Source organism: Drosophila yakuba, chromosome 3L (assembly GCF_016746365.2).
Source record: "Drosophila yakuba strain Tai18E2 chromosome 3L, Prin_Dyak_Tai18E2_2.1, whole genome shotgun sequence".
NCBI lineage: Eukaryota > Metazoa > Arthropoda > Insecta > Diptera > Drosophilidae > Drosophila > Drosophila yakuba.
In genome coordinates, this window is record NC_052529.2 from 14,401,316 (window position 1) to 14,414,929 (window position 13,614).

At 37.8% G+C, this 13,614-nt stretch overlaps 2 protein-coding genes across 12 annotated transcripts in view; both read left to right on the plus strand.

The window, feature by feature from the left end:
* LOC6534089 (rab11 family-interacting protein 4B) overlaps positions 1 to 13,614 on the plus strand; it is a 43,785-nt gene that overhangs the window by 21,415 nt on the left and 8,756 nt on the right. For 6 of the 10 annotated variants that reach the window (XM_015194936.3, XM_015194942.3, XM_015194935.3 and 3 more), the window contains 2 exons: positions 2,189 to 2,227; positions 3,149 to 3,263. In XM_015194936.3, the coding sequence (XP_015050422.1) occupies positions 2,189 to 2,227; positions 3,149 to 3,263 (154 nt within the window). Of the gene's footprint in view, positions 1 to 2,188; positions 2,228 to 3,148; positions 3,264 to 6,947; positions 8,266 to 9,937; positions 10,134 to 11,617; positions 11,692 to 13,614 lie in introns of those variants that run through there. The other 4 variants (XM_015194941.3, XM_015194938.3, XM_039374874.2 and 1 more) reach the window with 3 other exon arrangements.
* LOC6534088 (peptidyl-prolyl cis-trans isomerase) lies at positions 8,357 to 9,258 on the plus strand. Of its 2 annotated transcripts, XM_002094738.4 has the most exons (2): positions 8,357 to 8,454; positions 8,546 to 9,258. In XM_002094738.4, the coding sequence occupies exon 2, from the start codon at positions 8,546 to 8,548 to the stop codon at positions 9,038 to 9,040; it is 495 nt and encodes a 164-aa protein (XP_002094774.2). In that variant the 5' UTR covers positions 8,357 to 8,454; the 3' UTR covers positions 9,041 to 9,258. The 2 variants fall into 2 exon arrangements, with proteins under 2 accessions (XP_002094774.2, XP_039230809.1); XM_039374875.2 differs by lacking the exon at positions 8,357 to 8,454 and having other exon boundaries at positions 8,531 to 9,258.

Genomic DNA, 13,614 nt, shown 5'->3' on the forward strand with positions numbered 1-13,614 from the left:
CAAGCACTCCCGCTCCGAAATTCAAGGTTACCCAAATGCTGAAAACTGATTCAGTAATTCAGTTAATTCAGACTCCACTCCCTTTTGGAACCCCCCTCCCCCGATCGACACTCCTCAAAATACTGCCAACGACCTTAATCATATTTAAACAGTTTTTCATTTTTTGGTTGCTATAGAGATTACATGCCATTGCCTTGATCGTTTTTTGTCTACAATTAACTGTCATTTTTTGATAGGTTATTTTCTTTTTCTGGCTGGTTTTATGTGCACTTTTCGTTGTGTTTAATGTGAGCAAAGAAAAAATTAACAAAAAAAGTAGTTTGTGAGCCAACAAAAAAGTAGTTGACATTATACAAGTTAATTTTGTAGTTTAAATATCTTAATACCTTAATTGCCTTTGCATCACATAAAACAGTGGAATGTAATTGTGCCAATTGCGTATAGGATTTAAATATTTGTAAACTGGTTTATATCCAGGTTAATAAATACTTGCATTTATTCCTTAAGTTTTTCTTGATTTTCGCAGATCAGTTCTTATTTATTTATTATTTGTAGAGAGCCTCAGTTGAATACAACTTTTGAGCGCTGAATAACCGGCTTTTGGAGCTGGACGAGTGTAGAGTTGCAACTTTTCGGCTGCTACTTAATGTCAACTTCACTTTGCATCAATGAAATGCCAGCCGGAGCAATGAGTCATAAAACGCGGCTATCCAACTAACCGCAAATATTTTTTGCATTTTTTGTTGCATTTTCTGCTTCTGCTTTTTGGCTGGCAAAAGTTGCGCAACATTTTGCAGCAGGTCCACTCAACACTTTTTGGCTCTGGTCAATTTGCAATAATTTGCTGGCTTGTTTTGGGCATTTTTTGTTTTTTTTTTCCATTTTTTACGAGCACGCAACTTCAATTTGTATGTTGCTCTTTTACATAAAGCAAATTAAAACATAAAATAAAGTTGTGTGCGTACAGTGCCATAAACCCAGATGAGTTAGATTTTTATGAATGCCTTATTGTTTTTGTTTTTTTTTTTGTTTTTTAGCTCAACTACACTCAAAAGTGGGCTAATGAGTTCAGTTGGGGCCGAAGTGAGACAGCAAAAGTCGAACGAAAAGTGGAATATCTAACGTTTTGTTTGCAAACTTTTCTGGCTTTGCAAATTGTGCTGTTTCTTGTTTTCAATTTTCCAAAACGGAAATTTTCTGCGGTTTCCATATCTACGGTTTTATGGCACCGGTCTCACTAAAATCCAAACATTTTCCACGAATTTGCCATGTGAGATCACCTCAGATGTAAACCGCAAAATGCTTGAAGCCCATAACGTAAACAAAATAGTAACAAATGCAAGTGATGTTATAGTTATAGTTTGTTGGGCATTTTAGTTGTTAGTGCAATAAAACCGCGCGTAAATTTCTATTAGTATTGTATTTATATATCTTGATATAAACTATGTTCTTTTTATATTGTACTAAATCTATATTATATTTGTTTAAAAATCCTTTCAACAAAAGCATACAAATAAATGAAGACACTTTTCCGGCATTTTCCTTCTCCTTCATTTGGCTTCCACCAGCCGCAGTTGCAAAATGACTCCCACCTTTGACCCATTTTCCCGATATGCACTTTAGACAAACACACATTTTCCCCCACTTTTCCGCTTTTCCACTTTTACTCGAAATTTAGTCGTCTACGTCGTTGTGTCTTTTGAGTCTCTTTATCTGTCTACTTCCACATCTTTCGCAATTATTTTGTCTTTGACGTTTCTTTGCTGCTACAATTTCTTGGCTGCATTTCGGCATTTCGGCTTTTCCCATTTTTATTTTTTTTCTTACCTGTTCGCGTGGGTGGCGCATTTTTGTTGTATTTTGGCTGCTACAATTGGTAGTGTTGTTGCCTTCATTATCACGTGTTTGGTTTCTTTTTAGTTTTTGTTTGGCTGCCTGCGTCAAGTTGTTATTCAAGTTGCCTGTTTAGGTAATTCCTTTTTGGTTGGCCATTCAATGCCAGCTAATTTATTTGCATTTCGAATTGCTGAAATTTCTTCTTTGCCACTTTGAAGGGCTTCTATAGGTTGCGGTTCGTTTAGGCTTAGGGTTAAGTTTGCATTTATCCATTCTTAGTGGTTTGTTTCTAGAGTGTGGAAAGTATGTTTTATTATACTAATACTAATTTACGCTTTATTTTTTTTTTCAGTTCCGGCCGCAGACAGATTAGTTCAAATGCCTTAGCCAGGTGAGTTAACTACTTATTATAACATAATAACATACTTATCATAACATAACAAACGAAATTATGGGTGGGTTCTTAATAATATGGTGTTTGTAATACAGCAGACAAACAATATTTTGTTGTGCAACAACTATCTGAAATTGAATATTTAAACTCTTAAGATGATTTTTTTTTTAATTATTTTTAGTTAGTATATTTTACATTTTACATGCATATGTTGGAATAGTAGTACATGGGCAGCACCAGCTTCCTTATTTTTGGGCAGCACTGGAACTGGCATAGCAGTGGCCGAAAAGTATGCTGCACATTTTAAATTCGCTAACGTGCTTAAATTCTGTTACAGTTTGAGATCTATTGTGCAGTGGGTTAAAGTCTTTGCTAATGCTGTATATCTCAATATACAGAACGAAATAGAAGGTTCAATATAAAAAATGTTGTTAAAAAGTTGCTAATATTAAATTGAACAAAATTGTAATTCCATTTTAAGTTATAAATGTGTTACTTTTCTCCGTGCTTTTTCATTGTTTCAGTTATTCGCTGTATACTCGCTGTAATGGTGAATATATCTGCGACCTGCACAAATATTATGTACATACATTCATGGTTAATGTCCCGGATAAGAAATACTACATTGTCATGTAAAAATAAACTTGAGCGAGGCGAATTCACGTTCAATTTAACGGCAAATTCGGCCAATGTATTGCTTTCCATAATAATTTTGACTTTTTTAAAAATAAATTTAAAAATACAAAAAAAAGGAAAAGATTCCATTTGAAAAGATAAATTTGAAGTCTTTTTTTGGTACTAAAGTGTTCATGCGGCATCTGAATTTATAAATCAATGGACTTTTACCATACATATTTATTTGAATTATAACTATAAACAATTATTGATTAAATTACTTATAAATTCAACTTGTTTCAGCCAACTCTATAGATCATCGAGCTTCAACTCATCGGGCCGTAGCTCCAACTGTGATACAACTGAAGACATGTACAGCGACATAAGCTTGGAGAATCGTCATGACTACGATTATAGGGTAAGTGCGCCGATTACACAAAGCGGCAATAATTATTACAATTAAATAAACACCAAGTAAGAGTACTAAGTTCTCCTTTTTTTCAAAAAAAGGTATGTTTCGTATTGCTTTGCTCAGATAATTAGATATTGTTAAACCATCAATTCAAATAGTTTTCTCGGATTTTAACACATTTTGCTTGCACAATTCGTTTTCAAAGTCTTCGCATTAGATGGCGAAAAATTACGGAATATACGAATAGATAAATAAATGTACCGTCGCATGAATTGGCAAAATATTGTCAATGCTTGATATTTCATCAAAGAAATTGACGGTGAAGAGATATAATCTGCACTTGAACCTAATTCGCAATCGCAAAGTTTATTTCCCAAGATGTGTGTGAGCTTGAAAATCATTTTCATTGCGACGAAATTCCGAAAATATTTTCCGCGTTTGTTGGGTGGAAAAAAAAACACCAAAATCCCTGGAAAAGTGAATTTGTGACTTTTCACTTTGGATCTTCGGCCGCAATGAAATCAAACGTGTTTTCTTTCTTTCCCTCAATCGCTGTGGCAGTCACCTTCGCTGGTATTTTTACTGGGAGTTCGTGGCCACTTGGCAGGTGAAATTCAGTGCCTTGGTTTTGTGTAGGTTTTCGTTGTCGTTGTCTATCGCGATCTGTGCGGATCCAATGCGATTGTGCGGAGCACCGACTATTATATAAAGCGAATAAAGCCAAAGCATTTCAGCAGGCTCTCCTCCGCAATTGGCCATGGCCATTGGGGGAGTGCATTGGCGCCTCAAGGTCATTGAAATTCACTCAGCCTCCGCCAAATCAGCCGTTCAGCGTCGATTAGATTTCCCACTGCCCATGTAAGCGTTCATTTGATTGAGTGCCAAAGAGGTCGGGAAATCATCCCTGGCTGCAGGGTTTATTTTCGCTTTTCCTTGTGGGAAACGTGGGGAAAATATGAGGAAGAGTTCGATACGTGTGTGGTTTTTGATCGGTTTCTAAAATTAATACGTTTGTGCATATTTGAGTTCAAAGTTGACAAAGTGTTTATGTTCGTTACTATATTTACTTTCCTATATTTTAATAAACAAAGCAGAAATTAATTTGTTCATTTTTTGAACAGTTACAATTGCTTTCTATGCTATCAATACTTTAAGATTTCCTGAAAGAAAGCTAGCAAAATAAAATCAATTGCTAGAAGTGCGCACACATAATGCTGATACAGACAGGTGTAAAATTGCTTTCTGCATAATTGCTCAAAATAAACAAATAAAAGGCGAATGAACGAAGTAAAAGTCGCCACCACAAAAGGAAAGGTGGAAAAGCGCACAGGAAAAAACAAAAGGAGAGAAGAAAGAAGAAAAAAACACCAGGATTGAAAATGATTTTTGCGAAAAATCTCACGTACGAATCAATTTTTAAACGCCCCTGTGCGATTGTTCTTTTTTATGCAACAGGCCAACGGGAAACGGAAGTGGGATTTGCAGAGGGGGGAGGGGGGAGGGAGGGGATTTTGGCCAGGTGAGAAGCAGGTGGAGTTGGGCCAAAAGATCATTACGAGTCAACGAAGTGCCTCGCATTTGGCTTGATTGTTGTGTGAAACTGAGTGCGGAATACGAAATGAGTTGCGAGTGGAAAAGCGGATGGTTGTTTTAGGAAAGAGAATGTACTTTACTTCTATATGGAAACATTGTTAATAAACATATTGAGTTTTTAAAGTAACAAAGTAACTAAGTACCAAATTAAAAGTAGTATTGAGTTCCCCCTTTGTCTTAAAATTCTATCTTAACCTCTGTCTGAAAGTGGACTGTGAACTGGAAAACTGAAGAAACTTTCCACATCTCACCTTGGCCCGATGCCCAGGAAAGTGTTGAGCGTATCCAAAAAGATTTTCACTGCACCAAATACGATTTTCCATTTAATTCTTCTTTCACTACAGCTGACCCTAATTTCTGTTTTTTTCAATGCTCCGTTGGCTTAATTAAGCTTAGGGTCACTCATCGGAATCTCAATCTAATGCGGAAGAAAAGCGTCGAAAGAATCGCATTGGATTGAATTGAAGTTTGGGTTGCGTAAGTTTGGGTTAGATTCGGTTTCGGGCTGGGGGAGATCTTGACATGGTCTTCCCAGTTTTCCTCGTTTTCCCAGCGCTGTCAGAGGTTGATTAAAATCTGCATGTATGCAATTATAACTGTAGGCAGGCCCAAGACAATGCCACAATTGCAATTTGTTCAATTGTCAGAGTTGGCAAGAGATGTGGATGTGGGGATGAAATCTGTTTTATTTTGCTTGCCTTAATACTCGTACATGCACAAGTGGAGTATCTGCGCTGACGACACCACTTGAAGTTGCCCAAGCAAAATGTTTAGGATTTGGTAATCACTCGAATTGAATATCTCCTCCCTCTTCCAGTGGCAATATACCCATGTGTATATATCTTGGCCACATTGACGAAGGCGTCGACTGGAAACAGCCACCTACAAGGCATCTCGCCAACGAAAGACTTCCACCAGGTGTCTGGCTAATAGAATGCATAAATATGGTAGATGGAATACAAATGAAGCTGCAGTCAGCAGGAAGGAAACAAATGTATTCAAAGTGCGCGGAAAAGAAACCATTTGAATTTATGAAGCAACAGCATACCTACTGCCATATATTTACCTGATTTACTTACTATTATGTTCTATTATGAATATATTTAATTGGACTTCAAGCTCGCACAAGTCACACGTTTTTCCAAACTTTGTGAGCTGTTTCAAAACAGCAAAATTACACTCCCATGATAATATGACTAAGCAAACCAATTTCTCCGTCATTCCGACCAATTAACCTGCCCCTTATAGACTTGCATCAACCATCCAATCGCAGCAATTTCAGCCCATTTGGGTTAAACGCTTTCGTCAATGCCTTTGAGCATTTAATTCAGTTTTTACTTTGGAGCATTTTAAGGAGCATTTGCATTAATTATGATAATTGCAACGTTTATGCTTCAATTCGTTTTCTGGGTTTTGTCTCTTTGTCTTTGGGATTTTCGATGGTTTCTGGGTCAACGTCACATTTGGGTTAAAAATTGATTTTCGTTTATGGTTTTAACTCGCGTTTTTCGTATTATTTTTGTATTTTTCCTTCATATCGCATTCGGCTCGGCTTTATGCTTTTTATGTTGTGCCGGGCCTCGACTTCTGATGGTCTGATGGTCTTAAAGGTGGGCGTCAAAGGTGCCAGCAAAATTGTTTAATCGATAAGACGACCCTAGCAGGTGGCGAGTGGAACGAGTGGCACGAACCGCTAGACAAAATCCATTTTCAGTGGCTTTTTTTTATAGAGTGTGGGTGCAGAAATCGTTTTTCTTTGCCGCTTTTCAGTTGATGGATCGATCGGCGATAGCTGGGCAGTGGGAAAATATTTCTTAGGCTTTTTGTGTTATTTTTCACGTTATGAAAAGCGCTATTATTGCATTTCCTAGGCAAAGTGTAATATTTTTTGTTGATTATGACGTTAGTTGTTCTCTGTGTTCTTGGTTCTTCCCCATTTGTTTGTACTTTTATGCCCACATCCTGTGAAAAACATTGCTTGACATTAAAATGGTTCGTGTGTTGACATTACATTCACCTCGTTTCCATATCCATTATCTTGAATTTTGCTATTCCAAATCTAATAATAATTCGTTCTTTATTTTCCTCTACTTCCAGGTAAGCAAAACAATAGCCAAACACAAACGCAAACTGCCTCGAGCACTCTTATCTTACCAATTCCACTTGGTAAGTGCTAAAACGAACCCACAAAAGTGTTTCTTGTCTGCCTTTTATCTAAGCTGAAAAATCGCCCGAAGAATTGGCCATAATGTGAATTTATGTTCCCACACACACTCATAGGCGCCTCTTGCCTCTGTTGTCTGGGGGCGTGGCAGTGGGAGCAGTTGGCAAGTAGAAATCCTACGCTTTCCATTACGTCATGTTGGCTTTCCGTAAACTCGCATTACTCTTTTACTTTTCGCACAAGGTTGTCCAAGGCGAACGGGGCGTTACATTAATGGGTAACTAGTCAACACGAATCGAATCGCATCGAATCGAATCGAATTGAATCGGGTTCGAGTTTGAGTTCGAGTTCAGCTGCGGCTGCACTTGTCTTGGCCAACTATGGGCTGTATCTTTTCTTGTCTTCGCTATTTGGTCGCACTACAATTTATTACCAGTAATGAGACAGTGGAGCGTCGAGTTAACAATTACGGCCTACGTGCAAATTACCCTCCCTCGCGTACTTCTTTACCAAAATCATCTTGAACTTTTGGCATTTTGTGGTGAGGTAATCAAAGGTTTTTCCATTTTTATGTTGATTTATAAGCTGAATATAGATTATCAAGGGGAAGTCCTTCGAACTCATTAAATATGTTAGAAATACTAAATGATTTGATATGTCCAACTTACTTTGTTAAACTTTGTGTTTACAACTTTCTTGGTTACTAGCCAATCTTATCGTACTTCGACCTTCCTTTAGTTTCCCCTTATAACAATTCTCATGTACATAGCAATTGTTGTCTTGGCAACTAACTAAACCCTGCTCTTTGATATATACACAAAATGTGGCAAACACAAGTTTTAAAGGAGTGCTGTGCGTTCAAATTGACAACAAACAAATGTGTAAATTTACATGCAATAGCAACTTCTTTAAAACTTGGCAAATTCTCACAGTTTCCGAGCAAAACTCGCATTTGCTTTGGCATATAAATATTGACTATATTTTTGCCCAATTATGCAAACATACGCTTATAAAGTTTGTACACAACTGCAAATGAAAAGTAAATACTGCCGGCTTTAGATATATCTTGATCTGCGAGTTTTGCGTTGATTAAGGCGGCAGTTAAACAAATTAGAAGAGTCAATAAGTAAGTTTACGCAGTGACACGCTTAAAAGAAGCTGAAAGTCAGTGGGAGTCTATAAGGATAATCTTACTTAAAATGTCCAAATATTCCACTTATTAACAATCTATTAAAATTGTGAAAAGCCTGCTTTGATGCCTTTTATTATTTTGCTTCTGAATTTCATCAAGAAGGCTGTGGAATGAATTTCAACTAGCTGCGACTTCTGATCCCTGACTAGCCCAGAAAATAGGTCAGTTCAGTTTCAGCTGTTCGACTGTAAGGTTCTCTTGAAAGTTGTTTCACTTTTCTTATCAAGCTGTCTCCACCAAGTTATCCGGTAAATATTTTTTTGTTTTTAAACCAGGCATCGTTCGATTTTAAACCTAATAGAACTGGCTTTCCTACGTAAATTCTCGGCATTTGCGAAGATGTCGTTGCCGCGTGTTTATTTCGATATAGCCGCGGGAGGGGAAAAGATCGGCAGAATTGTGATGGAACTGCGTTCGGATGTGGTGCCCAAGACGGCGGAGAATTTCCGGGCCCTCTGCACCGGAGAGAAGGGTTACGGCTACAAGGGATCCCCCTTCCACCGCGTGATCCCCAATTTCATGTGTCAGGGCGGTGATTTCACCAATCAAAATGGAACTGGCGGACGCTCGATCTATGGCAACAAGTTTCCCGATGAGAACTTCGAGCTGAAGCACACGGGAGCCGGTGTACTTTCGATGGCCAATGCTGGGGCCAATACCAATGGCTCGCAGTTCTTCATTTGCACCGGGAAAACCACCTGGCTGGATAACAAGCATGTCGTGTTCGGCAAAGTCGTGGAGGGAATGGACATCGTCCAGAAGGTGGAGTCCTTCGGTTCGCAGGATGGAAAGACCAGCAAGAAGGTCATCATCGAAGATTGCGGAGCTCTATGAAGGGAGCCAATGCATTGAAATGCGTTTATGTACTGTCAATACTCTGAAAACACATTGATGTATGGTCAATACTCTGAAAACATTTGTTTGTCAATACTCTGAAAACACATTGATGCACGGTCAATACTCTGAAAACACATTTACCATAACACTAAAATTCCCCTTTTCCACTAATTGCAAATAAAAGGGAGCATAAATAAAGGGATCATGCTGCGTAATGTTGTTTTTTGCCAATTGACGCAACTTGCTATCTTTTATTAGTTCAATTACTTACATTCGTTGAATCATGTGGAGCACCCAGAGCAGCACAGTTCCCTGACTCATTTTCCTTTGATTTTCCTTTCCATTACTTTTAATTGACTCAATTTAGTTCAAGAGATGCTCGCATATGTCGCTTTTGATTCTTTCCACTCGATTCTCGTTCTGTCTGCCATCACCTTTCCCTCAAGCCTTTCTATCTATCCACTTTACCCGAATGCACTTTGCAAATGTCTATTAAGTCACTTACACTGAAGAAAAATATATCTTAAAATACAAACATTTCCACCAATATATATTTAGCTTTTAATGGATACTCAGTACTATTTTACAAACCTAAAAACACCTGGCTTACTATGTAACATAAATAGTACGAAGCAACCCAGTTTTCTTTTCTCAAGTGCATGCAATACGAATTTCCAACACTGCTAAGTCGCATTAGTGGAATTTTTCTATTTCGTTCGTTTTGCTTTGGTGCTCCGTCTCTTTTTTTTGTTTTTCTTTTCGTTATTTTTTTGGGCACCCAAAACAAGTCGCGGCTTCTGCCGACGTCGACCGAGGCAGCGGCAGCGGCAGAGAAGGTGCCGCGACTTGGCGCTGGCTTTGCAGCGCTTTCCTCTCTCAGATTGCATTTAACTCTTGCCGCGTTCACAACACTGGGAAAGCGGTGCGAACGGGAACGGTCGCCCTGTCTCGCTCTCTCTCTCTCTCTCGCGCTCTCTCGCGCGGGTGTTTTGTTGTTGGGCAATGCAACTGCCAAGGAAAAGGAAAATGCTAAGGAAAATGCAGCTGCTGCCGCTGCTCTCCTGAAGCAAAATAGCCGAAACAAAAAAAGGTTTAAAATGCAAGAAAATTAGCCCAAAATTACCGCTTTTCGTGTGTGTTTTTTGTGTGTTACCCATTATCGATCGACATCGCTTATCAGCTGTGTGTCAGGTGCCTTCGGCTCATTAAACGCTTATTTAAGGAAAAATGTGAAATCAAAACAAATGCGCTAATGACAGGGTCTGTTGTGAAAACCCATCATGTTTCTAATTTTCATTGCCTCTGGCGAATATTGATTGCTTGATTGATCTTAAATTGAAAAGTGCGGTTGAAAAAGTCTGTCAAGTGTTTTATCGAAAAATAAAAAATGGAAATCAAGTGTGGCATAAAATTGATAAATGATACAAGAAATGTAACAAACTGAAAAACTTTAACCTAGCTTAAAACGGTTCAAAGAAACTCGAAGATAAGGGGCATTGCAAATTGAAAAGCCCTGAAGGTAATTGATGAAGTTTTAAAAAAGGCAGATTAAAGTAAAAAAGTGCAAAAACCGATGCAAAGTAAATTTATTGTTTTGAATTGACAAATTAAAAGTGTTGGGATACTTTAATACTGTTAGGTATCTTTTAGAAGACCATACATTTTTTTGAAAAATAATATTACATTTTTAAAAATCAAGTTTTTTTATCCCATTTTTTGTCGGCAGTTTTTCCATAAAAAGGCAATTAAATCAAGGGCTCCCACCGAGAATCACGCACAGCAGTTCCAAGTTCATTCATTATACACAGCTCGTACTTCTTAATTTCCTTTAGTGGGCATTTTCCGTACCGTTAAGTTTGGTAGGGAAATATTCTTTCATTAGCGATGGCTCGTCAATTAGTAGGCATATAAAGCTAACGGCACACAGCGCTAGAAGAAGAAGACAACAACTAACCGGAACTGAAAACTCGCACTAAAAAACCAATAAGTAAAAGGCCTAAGGTAGCTAAAACAACTACAACAATAACAGCAACAAGAAAAAGAACGGAACAGACCCTCTGATGACATCAACAAAAAGGGGGTGTACGAAAGAGATGGCACGAGATGGATGAATGGGGGGGGGGGGGGATTACCATCCAATCCCGCATGCGTCCCGTTACTCTTGCTTTTCGGTTCGTGTCCACGCTTACTCACTTGCGCTTTTATTTAGTGTAATGAGTAAAACATATATGTATATATATACATATGTATAGATGGGGGGCATTTTGGGGAGCGGTTGGCTTGGGGCGTATATAAATTCCTCATAATTATGCGCTGTCCCTGACTCAAAAACCATATGTTCCAAATAAAAAGAGAGAATCACCCTCGGACTCGGACATATGGCGAAAAACTTTTCCTTCGGGGGATCGGATCGCTCTCTTTCCTCAGCCCCTTGTCATTGCTATTGCTCTTGTTTGTTGTTGATTATTATTTTTCCTATTTATAAAGATTGCGCCTCCCCAAATTCGCTCTCCCAGTCTCTCAGTTTTCTCTCTATCAGCGGCGATTGCCGCCGTTTAGTTTGCCCCTGAATTTCTGGTTCATTCAGTTTGCTTTTCGCGTTTCGCGTGCTTTAATCGAATTTCGGTTTTCTCCCCCGACTTGTGGCTGTAATAAAATACATAACACACCATTTTAAATAACCGAAAAAATGAGCTACTCACTTTTAAAATTGAAAACTGTTTGTCAAAAAGCTTGGCAGCACAGATCCTTAAAAACGCGTGGAAAATCAAAATATTTTTAAAGGATTGCATCATTTTGAAGATGATTTCAAGAATACTCGACACATAAAAAATACAAAACAAAAATTGAAATTCAAAGCACAATTGCATTAATTGAAAAAAAAAAAAACAAAAATTAGTTTTCAAGTTTGAAAGAATTGAATTTATTTGATACACATTAAGTCGATGCATAGTTTTTCTTGGAAATCATGAATATTTTATATAGTACTCGGCATTCCTGATCCAATTTCGCTAATCATTGTGTATTTTACAACCTTTTTTCTTGTTTCACTTTGTTGCATGAAAAGTGCACAGCAGCAGAGTAAAATTTGCATTTAATGAGCTCCTCCCCGTTCGACTCATCCCCATTTTCACCCCTCCCCCGCCGACCATTGTATGCAAATCTTTTGATTTCAATTTTGTTGAAGAGTAGCTAATGATAATTTTCCTTTATGCTGCTTTTGATTGCCTGCCTAGGGCGCGGAAAACATGCTTGAAAAGATATGATAATCCAAAAATAGTCAGCTGACAAAAAAGGAAAGTTTGCTTCATTTACAATTTGGATTTAGTTCATTTGGAATCGGAGTTTTTCCTCTGTATATTTACTTTACTTGCATATAAAGAAGGAATTCAATTGTATTTTATTATGAGTTTCCTAATATTCACTGATTTACTTAATTGATTGCCTAATTCGTAAATCAGCTTGGAATTATTTTAAGCGAATGAAGTTAGTTGAAAACTTTTCCAAAAGTAACATTGTTATCAGTCATGCCCTGCTTTTAATTGGCCCTCATATTGACCTTTATTTAAATGTGTATGTAATAATCTCAAAATTAAGCTTTGACAAGGGCATTTTACCTATAAAAGTCGCCAACCGATTTGATAAGACTAAGAATGATTCAGTTTACTAGACTACAAAAGTAAACAGCACTACAAAAGTTCCTACTAAAAGAAAAGCAAACTTAGCCAGCCATTGCATTTGTGGTAATTAGAAACTAGACGGGTATACTCAAAACCCTAAGAACAAGAAAACAATGAAAATAGGGAGAGCTTGGAAAATTGGTATACAACGGACGAGGATATGTAAAATTGTCTAGAATTCGCCTCAAAGTCTGAACAAAAATAATTTTACGGTCTGTTGGTTCTACAAAAGAAGAAGAAGAAACAAGAGAGGGTTGGCTTATATAATGTATAGATAACTGTGACTAGCACACTTAATGCCAGAAAAAGAATGCTTTTATCTGTGTAATCTTTTGATAACTTCAAATATCTCCTATACCAATGCAATCCTGTATAATGCAAGGCAAAAACAATTTATGGTAGATCAGTTTGTGGCAGGAAACAGCTGTTGTATGTCGCGACTTCTGTCTCTTTCCATTCGTCTCTAGCCCTCCTTGTCGTTTCTCCCCAGACTGTGAAATGGGGTTAGCATGTTGTTTCAGTTTCACCTTTTAGTTCTTTGTCTTCGCGTGGGCGGTCGTCCGAAAGGTTTATTGCCATGTAAAATGCAACAACAGAAGAAATAATTGCGAATGCAAACGGCAACACACCAGGCTAAGAAATCGAGGTTAGACGGGGTAATTGGCACGAATTTGTTTGTTGCCAACTTGAAATATTGGAAGTTTTCTAGGGGTTCGTACGACTGCAAAGGGCCGAATGCAACTAGCCACTTAAATGTCGATTAGAATACATAAATGATGAGAGGCCGAAAGTAACTAGCCACTTAAATGTTTATTAGAACACATAAATGTGGAATTCTGTTCAACCAAAAATTTCTATGAGTTTCATCCCAATTTTGGAAGTTCAAGTGGT

Excerpts from the sequence above, each read along its gene's own strand:
- LOC6534088 (XM_002094738.4), top strand. The coding sequence starts at position 8,546 with ATGTCGTTGCCGCGTGTTTATTTCGATATAGCCGCGGGAGGGGAAAAG.